General features: G+C 41.1%; 1 protein-coding gene across 2 annotated transcripts; it reads left to right on the top strand.

The window, feature by feature from the left end:
* The first annotated feature begins 4116 nt into the window (after nt 1–4116).
* PLAC9 (placenta associated 9) lies at nt 4117–17612 on the top strand. 2 transcript variants are annotated; one of them, XM_063338325.1, is made up of 4 exons: nt 4117–4539; nt 14749–14849; nt 15791–15911; nt 15996–17416. In XM_063338325.1, the coding sequence occupies exons 1-4, from the start codon at nt 4482–4484 to the stop codon at nt 16004–16006; spliced, it is 291 nt and encodes a 96-aa protein (XP_063194395.1). In that variant the 5' UTR covers nt 4117–4481; the 3' UTR covers nt 16007–17416. The 2 variants fall into 2 exon arrangements, with proteins under 2 accessions (XP_063194395.1, XP_063194394.1); XM_063338324.1 differs by lacking the exon at nt 15996–17416 and adding an exon at nt 17429–17612 and having other exon boundaries at nt 4124–4539.
* The last annotated feature ends 920 nt before the right edge of the window (nt 17613–18532 follow it).

Here is an 18532-nt window from a genome sequence, read left to right as displayed (position 1 = left end):
TTCCCCCATGAGTATTATTTTCTAGAATATTATCTGCCATGGACTCACAGATTTACTTCACATTTTTATGTGACTCAAATGGGTGGACGTAAAGTTACGACAGCAAAGGGACGCAGCCTTCTGTAATAGAAAATATAGCACATATTATCAGACCACCATGTGTGCAACACGAGACCGGGAATCAAGAGTCTATTCACGAGTCACTAATTTAGCTGGGAACGTAGTTAATCCAGCTTTCTTGGGACAAAGTTTTCCTTTCTCTAAAATGGGCAGGCACATTGCATACCATATTTCATAGGAGTTTCTGAGGCATGGCCAGGCTTCATAAAACACATGAAATCCGTCAATGAAAGGATCTAACAACTGGCTGAAAACACAAAACAAACGACATCATTCACTAATATTCCATGTGGCCAACCTTTCTCTTCGACTTTCTGATTCAGTTTCCTCGCAGGTGATTGCTCAGGAAGCTGAAGCCACAGATGCAAAACAGCCTGAAGCCATCGGATGCTTACCTAATGCTGGCAAACAGAATCCAGCATAGTGTGTTGGCACTAAGATGACACAAGGGAGTCAATTCCTGTAGCTGACTCACTGTTGGTTTTAGGCGTAGTACAAAGTGTATTGTTTTGAAGAAGACTGGATGAGAGTTGTCTGCTCCATGACACATACGTTTAACTTCTCTGGGGAGGGTACAATGGGAGACAGAGATGATCTTGACAGTACCTCACATCATCAACCATGTGATATATATTTTTTTAACAATGCTAAATTACGCCTTTATGAAAGCAGCAGGAGAACTTCACACTTTTTGATATCCTTTGCAAATCAAGATAATAAACACTAGTGCAAGTTGATATATAACAAGAGGGGATTGCACTGGCACAGCACCTGAAGGTGTTCACACATTGAAGGCTGCGGCCCACAAGACTCTTAACACCAACTGAGGCTGCCCCACGAACCACAGAGACGTGGAGGCTCAATGGAGACTGTTAGGGATGCAGCACTAAGAGTCACTACTACCAAAAGCCTTAAATGGCAATGCCTACTTCATTCTGGCGAAATCACCAGTGCAAGAGGCCCTTCATCAAGCTTCTGCTTCCCTTAGAAGCAGTCCACAAGCTACATATCTGCTCTGTGGAAATCAACCTCTCCACGTAACAAAATTCTGCTTCCATATCTATCCAACTGCTGTTCCAGCCCAGCAACCGAGTAAATTAAGAGAGTGAAAATAATTGCCCTCTTCTAAAAGGATCAAGAACCAAGCCTCATTTTACAAAAGGTGTCAACAGCCTCCAAGTAGCAATAACTTCTGATCCTGAGCAGCTAGCAGATATTAAGCTTGTGACAAGAGACCAAGGAACCTGGAACCTCCACAGTCCCTAATAGACACAAACCTTCTCCCAGGGGCAGGTGGGCAGGACACACAAACATTGCACTGATTTCATCATCCACCAGTGTTAAATCCAGGATAGAGATTATTCTCTTTCATTTCCTTCTCTTCAGCCCAAGGCGTTCTCCTCTCCCTACAAGGATGGGTTTTCTACCATAATTTTGTTCCCTGAAGTAATCTACGCTTAATTTCCTCTCTGTCTCACTTAAAGTCCCCAGGGACTGCAGTACAGTGCACGCCATTTTTTGGCAAGTGTATGCTCAGCTATATCTTCTGACAGCCCGTGCTGTGGGATTTCACGCCCAATAACAATATGATCTTTTTCACATGGCACATATGTCCTCTGCCGACACATGCCCTTTGTTTATTCTGTTCCTTCTCCCTGTGCACTCAGTGGGATCGCTGTGTACTTGTTTATTGCTTTTGCTAAGCATTTGACTAGTCCAAGAATGAGATACAGAAAGACTGTACAAAATAAACCCACTCCCAAAATAGACTTAATCCTTGTGTTTGCTCTCCCTTTCACCAGATTGCATGCTGGCAAAAATTCACATCCCTGTTCACTGGTATGCTTTTTTTGGCTGCTGGTATCTTGGGAACATCTCAACAGCTGGATTTTGTGCAAACCTACATTCATATGATCTCATTATATTCTCATATATGGACATTTCCAAGATGAATATGCTGAAGAATGCTTTCTCTGATGGTAATCAGTTACTGACTAACTTTTCAGAAAACAAATAGGTTTGTATCATATTCTTTCCGCTGCTTTCAAATCTCCAGTCTTGCATTGAAAAACCTACTTGGCAATTTGATGATTTCTGTCACACACCCTGGATTTTTTTGTACTTCTTGTTGCTACTTGTCTTCATCTGTAGCTTCACTCTAAGTATTTATGAATAACAAAAGTCAGCTTAGGTAATTAACCAAGATCACCAAAATTCTCAGGGCAGGTAGTCCTACGGAAAACCAGAATCCCACTTGGCAGAAGTATTTCTTCTGGCTGCATTTCCCTGCAGCAGAAAGAGCTTCTCGCTCACTACAGAAACCACACCTGGAGTATGATACTAGAGAAAGCCCTCACTGTTTTGTTTAGTTCTCCATGGCCATCAGAGCAGCTCCTCACTATAGTCAAACAGAACATAATATGTAAAAATAAGAAGCCTTGGAGGGACTGAAAGCAATTCAGGAGCAATACAGCAATATGCTGTAAAGGGGGTGAATGACCACAGCAGAGGTGGTCTGGAATGGAAATTGCGTTATTTTTTTATAGCGTGTTGAAGGGAAAACTGATACAATTAATGTTCGTTGCTTTTTAATAGTATGGTGTAGAGGACAGCAGAGAGCATGCAGACAGGCATCCATGAACAGGTTCCCTTTGAAATACAGAGAATACATCGGGTGATTCTGCTTAAGAAAGGACAAAGATAAAGGACAAACACATTCAGGAAAGAGCAACCAACCATTCATAAAATATTCTTCAGTCTCCTCTCTCCACCTCTCTCACTTCAAAACTCACAGCCTACCACATCAGCAACTCCTATTCAAACACAGAATACAACCGAGTGAACTCACTGTCACGTGTCGCAGTTCCTCTCTAAAGACTCGTTTATAACAAAATTAAAACTTATGTCATTTTTCAGCAGGAATGACCAGATTTATTCTCAAAACAAGAATTCAAAAAAATTTCAGTGTTGCTACCTGGTGATTTAAGCCAAAACACCCAGAAAACCACTGCCACTCTAATTCTCATAGCCAATTTAATTTTCATTTCGTAAAAATGTGAGCTTACTAGCACCAGCCCTGAGGGGTCAATGCACACTGAGGTTGTTCAGTGCCCTGGTCCGCTTGGTGCCTTGAACAAGTTACCAGCTAAATGCCAGTCACAGAATCTATATTACTCAGGATATTTTGCCTTGTAATTGAGCTTACAATCTAACTTGGCTCGGAAGGCACTGAGGATGATTAGACTTTGAACTCTATGATAGCATCTCTACAGGCTCCTTTTCAGGTATCTTATTCAAATAACTTGATTTTCTGACTGCTAGAAAGGTGGTAAAGGTTAAGAAAATCTGTTCTAGACTGCAGGTTTTTATTTTCAATAATTAGAATGGTGTTTTTTATCCTTGACAATGTCTGTTAGGATTAAGTAGGACACCTTAAAGGCCTTTCACCTTTTACTAGCAACAGTTGAAAAAAGGTAACTCGACTTAAACGAATATGAGGAACAACACCAGGAAGGAGATACTTTAAATCTCTGAACACCAGCCTAGTGGGCTCAAAGACTGACACTTATCTGGTCAGCACCCATAAACCCTCAAGACAAATAGTAAACATTTAATTAAGATCCTGCTAAAAAAAAAAAAAAAATCACACACATTGCCAGAATACCATTAGCCGTGCTATTTTTGCATGTGATGTTACCAAATCTAACAACCTATTTCAAACACCTTCCAAACCAAAAAAGAGCTCAGACAGCTCCTCAGAAGCTCCTACGATATGGTCCAAAGAGTAGGCATAATTGCCACCTCCCCAAATGCTGCCATGCTGCGTCCAGTGGGACTTCAACCTGCCCAAAAAAAGATTTTTCTGCAATCTTAAAGAAAAAGCCCTGTAAGATCACTACATCTAAAGATACTGTGTTTTCCAGTGTTCCTGCTTTCCCCGCCCTAGATGAAAACCCTACAGGGAAAGAAACATCCAGCACCCCTTCCTTCTCCTCTCTCTCTTACTTTTCTTGCCCCACTTGCCGTTTTTACAGGATTCAGAGCTCTTCAGCACATTCCAGTTGCAGACTGCGTAAATAAATACAAGGGTTTAAAAAAAACCCCAAACCTTTGGGGAGCTTGGACCACAGCCAGCTTGGCTGGGTAACTGGACTTTGCATGGAGCTGGAAGGGTGTTTTTTAAAAGGAGGGAAAACAGAAGAGAACAGCTCAAGAATCTTGGCTCAGCCTGGGCATATTTCCTCCCAACTCTGGCTAAACCTCAGCACGAACGGCCGGCCGGAGGAGTCGATGCGAAGCTGGGGAGGGAGGCTGCGGGGCTCTGCACCAGGACTACGGCAGAGCTTGGAGAGGCTGCAACCATGCTTTTCCTCTGGGCACTGGTGTTCATTTTAGTCCTGCAGGAACGAGATCTTCTAGGTAAGTGATTCTGAGCTTGCAAAGCAGAAACTGTAGCTTAACTGGAGCATGGTCAGAGCCTTTGCATGGGGTAGAAGGAGGAGGTAAAGAATTGCTTACTCTATGGGTTTTATATGAAGGTGACATAGGTATGCGTCAAAATTCTGTGGGAATATTGTTTTTAATAAAACTCCATTTTTGTGCTATTAGAGTCCATCCTGGAGGTATATTGCTTCAGTAAATATTTTTCACTTCTCACAGGACATACTACCAGTGTATTTGCAGAAATTTAGAACAGCATTCAGGTGCTGTAGCAAGTGCCCTGCATTTCCATAATTACTATTCTGGCAGCTTTAATAACATACATACTAATCCACTCAGAAATGAGATCAAAGTTCAAGTTGAATACAGAAAGATTTTCCTTTATTTAAACCCTTCTTTTGAGATATGCTGGTAACAACACCGTATTTTTTTTCTCTTCTGCTTTGGATTATTTATTCCTAAGATTTTGGGGCATGTAATGCCTTCTCCAAGTGCCTTGGGAGTATGAAGTATAAACACACCGCATCTGATAAACTGCCATCCAAATTTAACTTTCATTAACAGCAGATTAGTGCTAGACTAAACTGTAATCACATTGTATCTGACAGCGTGACTGAAAGCTATTCAGTTTGGCTAGTTCAAGGGTTTATAGTCCCCCTGTAACCACAAACCTGGCTTCCCAGCCTGTTTGTATTACGTGTTTTCCGCTAGCTGAGGCCCAGCTTTATTTTCCCTCTGCTCTTACATCTTGACAACACACAATGTTTGTATGTCATGGCAGAATAGTAAGTTTCCATTACAATCAAAACATTTCCTGAAAAACTGTTAGTCCCTTCTGCCCCCAACTCCTAGTCACCCTTCCTTGCCCTGTCTCCTTCCCACACAACTGGCTTTGTAATGTTTATCAGTGATGAACTGAAATACCAATATGCTAGCAAGGGCACTCTAACTTGTTTTCACTCCATAAGTACTCAATATCCTCTTGTGAGTTTTATGAGCTTCACAAAAAAAATTGTGAAATCAAAGGAAAAAAAAAAGGCTGGAAGAATGTTTTTGCTTATTCCCCCAAAAGTATGGTTTTGTTTAAGCTGAAATCATTAGCAAACTCAGATAAAATCCAGCCAAATAGAATAGTACTTGCATAATAACTACTCAGTCTCACGCCAGGTGCTAATACTCGATCAAGGAATCATTTTCACTGTGTATTTTATGGAGTGGAGTATTTTATGTGAGATGGGAAAGCTGTGTCCATCACAGCCAGGGGAGTACCATGGCTGGCTAGTAGGCTTGAAAAGGTCATCCCTGCTTTCCCTCTGCTACCTGTTAGTTGGGGAATCTATCATTTGATTTCATTACAGATTCTCTCCCTCACCCTCCATATGTTCCTCTTAAAAATGGTTCAGAGTTGGCCAAAGTTGAACTTAGGTTTTAATTCAGTCATTAGCACGAACAATCCCATGCTCACGGAGCTCAGCCTCCAAAGAGCTCAGGAGGAGAGGCTGGCGCGGGAGCCCTTCTGGAGGCAACCCCGTGCTCCTGCCTAATGGCTGCAGTTTCTAGTTCTTTGCTGTTGTTGCTGGGTTAGTTTGTGGGGTGCTGCTCAAATGTAGCACACAACGTAGCCTGGGGCACTGGAACATTCAACACCTGCCCCATTGAAACGTGTCTCCATTCTTTCAAAAACCTGCGGGCAAATTGTTCTAAGGAGTGCAGCACCCCAACAGCAAAGTCCTTGCTGCACGTTTATGCATGGCAGAAGGGTGACCTGGACTCCTCAGGTAAACAAGTAGCTGGCAATCGGGCAAGCAGGCTGGCCCCACTGACATGCTCCACTTAGCTCTGCAAACCAAACGCTGGGGATGCTATGAGGGAGAGAGCAGCAGGAGAGCTCAACCGCAGGCACGGCTGCTCAATACTCCACACTGTGGCATGACTTGTTTTTGAGCAGCAGAAGCTTCATTTGGTTTTAACTATAAGTAAAAGTAAACCAACATTCAGCTAACCTATTACAACTTCTCAGAATATTTTGGATCCTCTGATACCCACATGAAATATCAAAGCTGGGAAGGTTTTGGAGCAAAAGGGGCTATTATAAAAGGAGATATGCAGCAGTTAGAGCTAGACCATTGCCTAGAAACTGGAGAGGAAAAATCCCTTCAGAACAGCCTACTTTTGCCCAAAATTGACCACTTGCATTCTCACAGAACAGCATTTGCCTCCAGGAGATTGAACTACTGCATTGTAGGATTAAATCCGCAATAAAAATGATGAGAGGGGTCCCATCTTAAACCAGAGTTGGGCTCATATTTCTCTACTAATAAACCAGTTGTGGTTTAACCTATACCCCATGTCATAGGTATTTTCTGTCCTTATAGAAACCTACTGGCATTATTGTCTTCAATGCGAGGATTATGGTCTTTGCAAACACTCATCTCTGAGCTCCAACCAGGAACGAGAAAAAGTTTCTCACAAAGCTTACCCAGATGTTTCTTAAGGCATATTTCTTAAGACCATGAGGCATCTGAAGATAGGGGTTCTGTACAGAAATGAGCCTTTTTACAGATTTATACCTCTGTAAACCCCTATGTTTTGTTATATTTACTTAAAGAGAATTTAATAAATTCTGTGGACTTTGTAACCTCCATGTGTAAAGCAAAGGTTAATATCAAATTCCAAAGAAGTCTGGGGTCTAGAAATATAGGACTCCTGCTGTTCATCTGCAGGATGCAGCTGTATTTATAAATCCAGCTGATCTGCTCTGGTTGAAGCAGTTGTGAGTCTTGGCCATGAATGTTGGGATCTAGTATGTATGTATGTATGTGTGTATATATATATATATATATATACACACACACACACGTACATACTGACGTATGTGTGTATCTATCTATCTCTCTCTCTCTCTATATATATATGTATCACACTCTACTTCCTGAGCTGTTGCAGTACAGATATTTTCCTGTAGCAGACAGTTCATATCTTCAAGCCAGCTTTTAGACTTTTTTAAGTACTAGAACAAAACTACAAGGATCTTCTTTTATTGTACTGTCATATTTCTTTCTACTATCATAACTTATTCATTTGCAAGCTACACAACCACAGAGATGACTAATAAGTCACACACTCACCTCCACCCACTCCCCATGACCATAGCTCCTGTTACTAAATCATAGGATCATAGGATCATTATGGTTGGAAGGGACCTTCAAGATCATCGAGTCCAACCATCAACCTAACGCTGCCAAAACCAGCACCACCCCATGTCCCTCAGCACCGCATCTGCCCGCAAAATCAAATAGTAATTTCACGCATCAGTAACAAAACACTGAATGAGGGCAGAGGATCTGTATGATTAAGCTCTGCTTGAACATTTGGTCCTTTTTATCTGTAAATGGAACATAAATAAAGCTTTAGCGCCTTACTTAGGGTAAACCTATAAAGCTTGCGCACTATACTACAGCATCCCGCTGACACATAAGCCCAAAGCATCAGATAAAACGGAAACAAAGCTTACTGCAGACCAAAAGCCATGTCCTCATAAAACTGAAAACCTATTTATCTCCAGATACCAGTGGTCATCTTCAAATTGATGGCATCAAATACTCATGTATCTCACCTCTGTTCTTAAACCAGCCTTAAACTCACTCGTTCTGTGTAAACTTACACTTTTTACATATGCTATGACATGGCTCCTCGTCCTCCTAAAACAGTTCATTCTACTCTCCACCCACAAATATCTCCTATAAAACTACTAGCTATAACCCTCCTAACACTTTGCCTTACTTTCCAAAACAAACATAGTAGGTATTTGTTTCTGTGTGAATATAAAACGAAACTTCTGTTTGCAGCCCAAAGCATCAGTGTCCTATCATAACATACAGCATGAATTAGAGTAACTTACCTGCAAATTACGTAGTTCCCACCTCTTATCAGTCTGATTTCCTTGCAGTCATTTTCCATTGCAGCAGCGAGCACTAGAGGATATTCCCTGGCTGCTTGTTCCAGATTTGCCTTGTATGGAATTTGCAATGGTGTTCTGCTACAAAAGCTAGAGCCTAATAAAGGTATGTGTACATATATATATTTACATTTGTGTATATATATATACACACATAAAAGCAAACCCCTGCAGTTGCCTCCAGTGTAAAGCACAGTAAGCCGTGACAGTATATAAAAAGCTAAGAAATTGTACATATTTATTACTATTCCTGCAGTCTTTGTTGCAATCATTAAAGGCAAGAATCCCCTTATCTTTAAGCAACTAGAAACTCTAAACTCTAGAAAGAGGTTCAGAGGTGCCTAAATCACAGCTAAGCATTAGGCAGTGTTTTATGGATTAGAGCCTAGAAGATGCTCAGTGTTCGGTTAAAGATATGCTCCTGAGCATTTAAGAACTTGAAGACAATCTGCGCATTAAAAAACATTTCCAATACAACACGTTCTATCCAAATCAATTATCTTTGGCGTCCTAACAATAAAGTTTAATAGGAATTAAGTTATATATAATATCACACTGGTGATAATGAAATCGGTAGCAGTACAGAAAGTTTATCCAGTACTTCCATATCTAAGGATGCCAACGTAATTAAGGGTTGGCATAACTGGAAACCAAGTTTGATGCCTTTAAGACAAGCCCCCAAAATTAAATATGACGAACAGTCTTGGCTTAACATGGTCTTAGGTCTGAAAACACTAATACTGATAGTATCAGTTCAGGTTCAAAGCAATTGAACCTTTCCTGTATTCAGCTGCAAGTTAACTTCACCAACCAGTTTTGTAAACCCTGTATTTTCTTGAGCTAACACTTCAAAGTTAAAGTGGATTCCAAACCTTATATTTAGACAAGGAATAATTCAAGCAAGGATCAGCGAGTCCCTTCAGAAGTCTGTTGCATTCTTCCCAAGCTGGTTAGGGGGTTCAGCATTTGAACTTGGTACTCAAGTTCATGACCTTTTTCCTATTGGAACATAAATCCATTACTACCCCCTTCATTTTCTCATTAAAAGCTGTCGGGCCACCTTATGCTATATGCTCCAGGAATAAAATGATACTGCTAAACCTAAGGCAGTGCAAACAAGAACACGCAGCATAGTATGTTTTCTTGAAGAGTTATACATGTTCTCCTTTATTCCTCTTGATCTATCGCATGATTTCAGACTTCCTTATTTGCCATCCGGTTACTGTTTCAATCTCACTCGTCTTTCATTTTGTTTGTGGCCTGCTTTGTTTCACCCCTCCCTCTCTACTGAGCACAACATGACCTCTCAGTTAACTTTCAAAACCACATCGGTCATAAAATGACGCAAAAGGAATTTTATAGACTTTAAGACCAATAGGGAACATTATGGTCACTCAGCTTGACCGTTTCCATAACACAGACCAAAGAACCCAACCCAGTAATTTCTGTATCAAGCCTGTAACTTGAGTTTGAACAGCAATGCATCTTTAGAAAGGATACGTCTAAAGACCTACCAGATCTGTGTGATTATGTACTTCAGTTCTGTCAGTCTTAGTAACAGCAGCAAATGACAGTGAAGAGACAGTTGCTCAGGTTTATTCCAATGCTTAACACTAGGAACTACCTGGATGATCAAAATGAACAATTTAACAGCATCTGGATAGACATAATCCTGATGGTCCTAGAAGGGGACTTCTTCAGGGGGTCTGCAGAAGTAACGTCTTGGGGGCTTGGGGGAATTTCTCAAACGTACAGAAGGCAGAGTTACTCTAAAACTAAGGCCTTTGCTCTTAACTTGTTTGCTAATGTTGTTTTAATTCTTACTTCATTGCTCTTTCTATCCCCTACTATAAGATCAAGTTTTGTACAGTCAGGCTGACCGTGACACATAGATCTTCACTTTCCATCATGCTACTTCTTTCAAACATTAAGCATCATATTCTTCTATTAAGCATACCTTATTAGTGACCAACTCAGAGATTCTCCATTTTCCTGCACCATCTGCTGGTGTCTGACTGTATCACAGCACAGGGCAGTCAGAACTACCCAGCTTTATGGGCACCATCAATGGAACACAGAGGACTTCATCAGAGGAAGGCACGGGTCGTTTTCCTGTCTTGGACCAGAGAGTTCTGATTCTTGATGGAAAATAACCAGCTGTATATCAAATAGAATGGACTGCAAGAATTGAACTAAGCATCTCGGTTGCAGGAAGCATCAGGTGGCAATTCGCAAATGGGAAATTAACTGAAAGGTAATGTTCTCTCTGCCATATTGAAACATGAAAACAAATATCTGCCTGAAGTAATCTACTAAGTTTCAAATGCAGTATTCAAGACATTGAGTATGCCTCCTATGCACTTGATTAAGCTGTCAGAAGTTGCTAATACCCACACATTTTAAATACGTAATTTATACAGCATACAAAGAACAGTTTAATTCTAAAAGCTGTCAGCTTTAAAATTTACTATCAAAGTTTTCTGCATTTATGCATGTGCTTTGACACATAGGCAAGTAAAAATTCTAATTTACATTTTTAAAATGTTTCTTCAGCAACAAAAGAGCAAGTACATGGAAGTATCCTAGAAGGCCATTAGTCTTTTGCTTACATGGCTTACAGCCTTCCACTCTTCACTCCCTTTACATGGTGACTGCTATTATTACGTGAGGTAGAGATGCTGCTGGAGAAGGTCAGTGCCAAAGGCAGACTGTGTCATTTTCTTTCACCAACTGCAATACAGACAATGCAATGCAGATACATGTTGCTCATAAGCAACATGTGATTCTCTTCGAGCAGATGGAAATTATTGCTTCAGCTGAATTGTCTGACCATAGTGACCCAGATACCTGTCATATTTACAAGGGACCGGATGTGTCCTCTGAACAGCCCATCCCAGAGATAAAGGCCGTTGGGTTAAAAGCTAAGGCCAGACAACAAAATAACAATCAGGAGTGTTAGCAGCCAAAGCCTCAAGCCAAGGCTCAGAAAACAGAAGAAAACTACTTGGCCAAAGCACAGGCTGCCCAGCCAGCAGCAGCAACTGCCCACCTGAAGTGCCCTGTTCTGGTGTAGTGGTGAAGGGGCAATCACAAGTAGAAGAGCACCTCTGCTTCGGTGTTGAAGTCAATAACCAGACACAGACACGCTGGCCCTGGCTGAGAGGGTTTCTGCTGGGCCAGCCCTTGGCCAACTCCACACTGTGAGGTCTAGGAACTAGACACGCTTTGGTTTCTACCAACTCTTACCACTCGCTAACAACAGCTATCAGGTGCTTCCTGAGGCACTTCGGTTTGGACTATTTGTCAAATTTTTTTTAGGCACTGCACTAGTCCTGTGGTTCTGGGTAACATCTTACAGTCCTAGGATGAGACACTTCCTCCTCCTTTGGTCAGCCCATTACAGTTTATAATGTAGCAATGTGCCCTGCGTGCCAGAATGCTGTCTGTCTCTGTGTCAGAAGAGAGGAACCAACCACCCCAAGGAAGCAAGCACTACCAAGTCCTGCATTTCACAGCAACCCCTTTACCTACTTTTCTAGACAGACAAAGCTGTGCAGTGTTTTGCTAACCTCACAGTGGGATGCAACAACCTTACGTTGGCTATACATACCTATCACAGCACAACCTGCTTTGAACAAATGGCAGGGTCATCCATCACATCTAACCTCCCCATCTACCTACACCTGCCTAGAGTAGCAGCCAGCACAATGCTGAGGTTTGCGCTGAACAGAATCCTCTTTCACACGGAAGGGCTAAGCTCAAGGAATCATTACAGTGGCATTTTGGGTAAGACCTTATATAATTTCTGCTTCAAGAAGTCACTTTGCAGATTTAACGTCCTGTATCAAGAAAAAGGTGAAAGGAGCCCCTGCCCACCACGCTGTTAGGCAGTTTGGAAAGGCCAGAGAGTGTCTGGGTCAGAGTCTGATTGGGGCAGGACAGACAGCTGCTTCTGCTTCTCCCACAGCAGACCTCTGGTCTTTCTTTAATGGACCAGCATGATAGAAGATGCATGATCAGAGAAAGAGGAGTGGCCAACACTAACTTGAGTTAGCCAGCATTAACTCTCTTGCATTTTTCATTTCTAGGGAATGGACAAAACTAAACAAACCTGGCATATAACTTACAGCCCACCAAAAGCTCCTTTAACGACAGCATACAACTGGTGCTGGCCTTCACCCAAACTTTCCATCCAACCTTGAGATCCAGCCATCTACAACTAGGTTAATACAGTGAAAAATAACCTCCTGGGGGATTCTTAAATTATTCCATTTGCTCTTAGTCCACCTAATGATTTCTGCTGCCTCTTTTTCACAGTTCATTTGTAGTTAGATCTGGGAATGTTCTCAGCAGTCAACAACTGATCTGCAGTTACCTCATCACCATGCCTTCTGCTTGCCCTTGGTCCTCTCTCCAACACAGTGGGCTGCAGTTCAGCATACAGCTGAATCAGGCCATCAGGCTTGATGCTGAGAGCTAGAGCTGGGAATGTTGGAAAGGTGGAAATTTTATTAATCTCTGACAATAAAAGGAGCTTACCTTGCTTTTATCCTATTATTAGGAAATACAAGGGTTGCAGAGAAAGACTAGCCACTGCATTGTAACCTCCTTTCTGACATAGAATTTCAGTATCTCCATATTGTTCCAGCCATGATGGAAAAAAACAGGTAAACAAGCAAAAATTTTAAGAAGTAGTGTGGTTCACTTGACCACTAAGTTACAAGGTAAAAACACTCCCAAAACACCAACAGCAGCAGCAAAGGGGGGAAAAAAAGGGCAACTGCAAAGCAGCTAGCATTTAAGTACCTGTCAAATTTCAGTAGTCTTCTGCAGATAGGCAGATTAATTCTTTGGGATTCTGTCCTAACAGCACCACCTCCTGGCCAATACACCAAAAAAAAAACCCAACCTCAAATCAAAATCTTACTATAAATAAACAACCAAAAATTCTCTCTTAAGCACTGCCAAACCGATTTCTAAATAATGCCACGCCTAGTACATCACAACACATTTTAATCTACTCATTCTGCCCGCCCTCCAACTTCAAGGACACCATTCAAAGTCAGAGTACATCTCTCATCCCATCAAACTGCAATGGCTGCAATCCTTACTGACACGTTTGCCATCTCCCGATACCTACCCTCCAGAGATCTGGGCACAGACTTGCGATGAAGCATTGCAGCAGTTCCAAATGATCGCTCTCGCACAATGGCACCGAAGACAGAAGCAGTTGCTCTTATTGTGTTTCTTACTGTTCAATATAACACAAGCTCAAAGTTTCCTCTTTGTCTCTGTTACAAACAACAACAGAATGAGTTATTGCTGGTTTCTCATTATCATAGCTTCTTCAGGCCTCAAACAAGAACACGACCTAACTTTACCACCATGGAGCAAGATATGTTGTCACTTTAGTGGTGTTTAAAATACTCCACTACCGTTCTATGCACACATATTAAAATCTAAATGTTACTGAACGTTGCACAGAAGTTATGAAAAGGGAATTGACTCTGTTAAAGCATGGACACCCACAGGTACTGACCTTCTATGGAGTAGAGCCAGCAGAATGAAACGTTCAAAGAGCAAGAGTTCATGAGTACCAAGAGGTAAATACAGATAACTGACAGAGATAAGCAACTTGGTGTATAGCACCATATACAAGTGACTTGGTCAGCAAATGGCATCAGCTGTACACACTTTATTGTTTGCCTTCCCCTTGCAAAATCAGACTGTTACGGACGAGTTTCTGTGGAGTCTCCAGCTTGTATCCATTATGGGCATAACTGGACAAACGTAGCTGCTCTTCAAAGCTTTACCATACCAGCTGCTTTTGAAGAAAGTCTAAGAGGAACTGATGTATAAAGGCAGATCTTCCCAATGCTTAAATGTTATATTTGTAGAGATGGGGTTACAGTCTATTAAACTTACCCTACACAGGTAGGAAAAAATGGATTGTGTAAAACACACACAAACAAAACAAAACAAAAAAATCCCCCTGGCAAGAGAAAACACCTTGTTCCAACCAACCTTGACAGTGTGTACAGGGAAAGAGACACTCCCAGCACTGGGGTACAGCTGTAGTTATTGGGAGAGAGGTTCAATTTCTACCTGTGACTCCTACATTTGGTTTCATAAACAATGCTGTTTAGCATGCAAAATGCCACCTCAGAAGTCAGAAAGGTAAGGACTGCTATTAAAAAGCTCCTGCTCATTAACTGTGGCTGTTTTTCCAGCTGCTGCAGACCCCGTCAGTGTGCTACCTGGAAGTTTGGGAATAGGAAGCTGGTGTAACGAACATGATACGATCCATGAACGCTTAGATATTATTGAAGAGGTAAGAACTATTGCACTGGTTCCTGGACCTTTCCAGACCTCTGCCCCATCCTTTTGGCCAAAGAAAAGAAAGAAGAACGATGTTTCTAGACACTGTCCCTTCTTGATGTTATTCTATTCAAGGTCTGACTATTTTTTTTCAGGTGTCATGGTTTGTAACTATCCCATAAAGCCATTATTACCAGAAACATATAATCTTGACAATTTCCAAACAACTGATTAACCAATCACTGAATATTACATATCAGCCTCTTCTAAAATGATTACAACTGTGCCTTTGATATAACAATCTCAGAACTGATATCTGTAAAGTTTCACATCTGCTCATGGCTAGATGTGAATTCTGCAGGTGAATCCAAGACTGAGAAGCAGTTCCTGCTCACTCCTGCAGACACTCAAGAGCTAAATGAATTAAGTCTATGGCTGGGATTCTAGGAAAGCTGCAAAGTTTTAATTTTTTTCATGGTGTCTTAACCACTCCACTCACAAGATACGTGTCCAGCACTAACTATTTCCAGCTGCCAAACTGCATGCTGTTGGTTCTCAAATGGCACCTCTCTCCTGCTCTAGTTCCAGACCTCCTCTTTCCACCCCATCAGCTCCTCTCATCTTCTGTCAAGGTTCTTTTCTTGGATATATTAGCAGCTCAGAAATGAGACAGAATTAAAAACAAATTAATGCAAAGCTCCCTCCAAGAAGTCAAATTATTATTCTTTATACAGAGATTCTGGAATTTAACTCTTGTGAAACAAAGTTTTAATACTTCCTGCCACTAGAGGCCAGCATAACGCAAGAAATACTTAAACTGCACTGCGCACTATAAATCAGCTGTTAGCATTTCGGGACATCAGATTCGCACTTCTGCTAAACATTCATTACAATTCCTTCCAATTGACCCTTTGACTACTCCCTTTCTCAATTTTTCTCCCTTGTTTTCATTAGAAGGTAATAAAAACAGTGGAGCATCTAGAATCAGAAGTCAAGTCACTCCTCAACATCATCAGTGAGACAACATCAAATATCCCCATCGCTCCAGGAACCCCACTTATAGACATTTTTGATGGTAAGTATCAAGTGGGATATAACCTAAGTTTAAAACAGTGTTGCATATGCTATTACCAAATATGCCATCTTTTCTCCCCCCAAGATGTGAAGTAATTCCTTCATTCAACCCAATGCAGCTCAGGCCTCAGCTGAAACACTGAGTCCAGTTTTGAACACTAGGTTTCAACAACCACTAAAGAGAGGAGGAGGGAGAAAAGGGAAAAAAACCCCACCAAACAAACAAATCCCCAGCCAAGGAGCCTGACAGATGAGCTACACAAAAAGGTTGTTAAATTGGGGATGTTTAGCTTAAAGAATATTGAAGTAGCCTACCAGAATGAGTAAGGCTGCCACAAAGATGAAAGCTGTGTTTTCTTCCCCATTGCAAAAATGAATAAAACAAGAAATAATGCAGCAAGAAAGACTCAAGCAAAACACAATGCAAAGCTTTTTTACAAGGACAGTGAAACACTGAAATTATATGACTGCAGTTTCCCCAGGACTGAAAACGTTAGACCAGCATCACACCTTACAACTGCAGGATGGACTAAGCAACCTCAAGGTCTCTTTCAGTTTTAAGATCCTGTGATTCTTTAGTTTCACATGTGACAAATGAAACAAAGGACAACAAAACACAAAAAAAAAGTTATTGGAAGTATTATCATTTTAGTATCTTAAATCCGATTTTGACATGTAAGCCCCTCACAGAAAACAGTGTAAGTTTTGAGTTATGTTTGTAAACGTAACTCAAGTTGATTTGAGTATGTTTGTTGAGTTATGTTGAGTAAATGTTTTTGGAATAAATTAAACCACAACAGAAATTACTTGGATGAAACCACCTGTTCTACACAGCTTCTTACAGTGCTCTGCCCCCTTCATTCTCTGCCCAAGTATTAACAGTGCATTTAACAAGGTGAGAGACACTCCTGGTGGAAAATAAACCTCTTGTGGAAAGGTATGAGCATTCACAGACACGTTTATGAAGTGAGTTTTGTCAGTATTCGGTTTTTCGCTTGTTCGTTTACATACACACATGCATACTACAGTGCACTTACATGATAGAAGGTGGGCTCGAGGTAGGCAGCAGTGGAGTTTATGCTGGTTTTCAGTTCTTGCAGTTGGCTGTATGGATCTGGTCACCATGACTAATTAAGTCCTCACCAAGTTTGTTATTCATTAAAAGTTCCGATTTTCTATAAGAGGCGGTTTATAGGTAACAATTAAGTTACTCCCCTGCAACGATAATCTATTTTAAAAAGAAAAGTATTCTATTAAAGTGTTACAGTGACTTCAAAATGGAAATCCTAAGTCAACCTCGGCATATTTGCAGCACATCTATAGTAAGTACTACTCAGAGCTTGCAACAGCTGACAAATGGTCCAAAAATTGCAGAGCTCAAGGAACTTCCTTCTGTGATTTGGTGAATCAAAGTGACAAGTCTCTGCTTTAAAGCAGCAAGATTCATTTTTTAAATGATGTTTATCTACAAAGATTGATCCTGATCCAAAAATAATTATATCACTCTTCTCTATACAGATACCAGCTGAGTACTGCGAAGACAGCTGAATGTAACAGCATGGTTGTCATAAGCAGTTGCACTTTTCTTCCTTTAATAAGCTTGTGTTTCCAGAATTTGAGCAGGAATGAACAATCCTCAGCTGTAGTTTGCCTTCTGCGCTCCTGTACTTTCTAATAAAAAGGTATTTGCTTTTAGACACTATTTCAAAGCTTTCTATTTTAAATCTTTCAGCAGCCCTACTTAGTCAAAATTACACTTCAAACACAGCATTCGCAGCAAGAAAAGACCAGGTGGGGTCTGGGATTAAAGCACAGTTAACCAACTTCCCTTAATTCAAAAGCTTACTCTTTCCCTGGCAAAGAAGTGAACCCTTGCTATCGGTGTAAATCAATGAAGATACACTTTCAGCTGCAATTTCCTCTCAAGACATGCTTAGATTGTCAGACAAAAATGAGCGTATGGAGTAGTCTGAATTCCGCCATAGTCACATTGCTGCCATTGACTGAAACAGGAGTCCTATCTGCATGTCCTAGTGAGAATTGGGACTAGTCAGAATTAGTCATTTGGACACACAGCCACCTTATTCTGGTATCTTTACACTGTTCTTCCTTGCCATAGTGACAGTGCAACCCAGAATTAATTCCAACATCCACCGCCATGACACCTCCACTTTCTTCCATGATAAACGCCACCACAACTTCTTCTAGGAAAAAGGACCTGACTGACCTACCTCAGAATGGCGAGAGGGTGTGCATGTGTGTGTATGTGAAATAAGATAAGGAGTTTGCACATTCTTGATTAACAAGCAGTCTATTTTCACTGACCTAGCTCCAAACTTCTTCCCCCCTTTACTGTTTTTTCCTTTACGTGTTTCTATTTTGAGAATGACAAGCTGAAGAGATGTCATCCATACTAGCAAAGAATAAAAGTTCAGAGTTCCAAGAGTCAGAGAAATTACAACATGCAAAATGAAATTACTGAGGAATAACTACAGATTCCATACATCATGTACGGACAACTGCTCATCAACAGCACACGAGTCCCAGACTCTTGTCAACACGACCATTTCTGAATAATTCTTGGATTCAAGCAGGGAACTTCTATGGAAAAACTAAGTTACA

This window comes from Chroicocephalus ridibundus, chromosome 6 (genome assembly GCF_963924245.1).
Source record: "Chroicocephalus ridibundus chromosome 6, bChrRid1.1, whole genome shotgun sequence".
NCBI lineage: Eukaryota > Metazoa > Chordata > Aves > Charadriiformes > Laridae > Chroicocephalus > Chroicocephalus ridibundus.
Note: the sequence above shows the minus strand (reverse complement) of the source record. Positions and strands in the feature narration are given on the sequence as shown.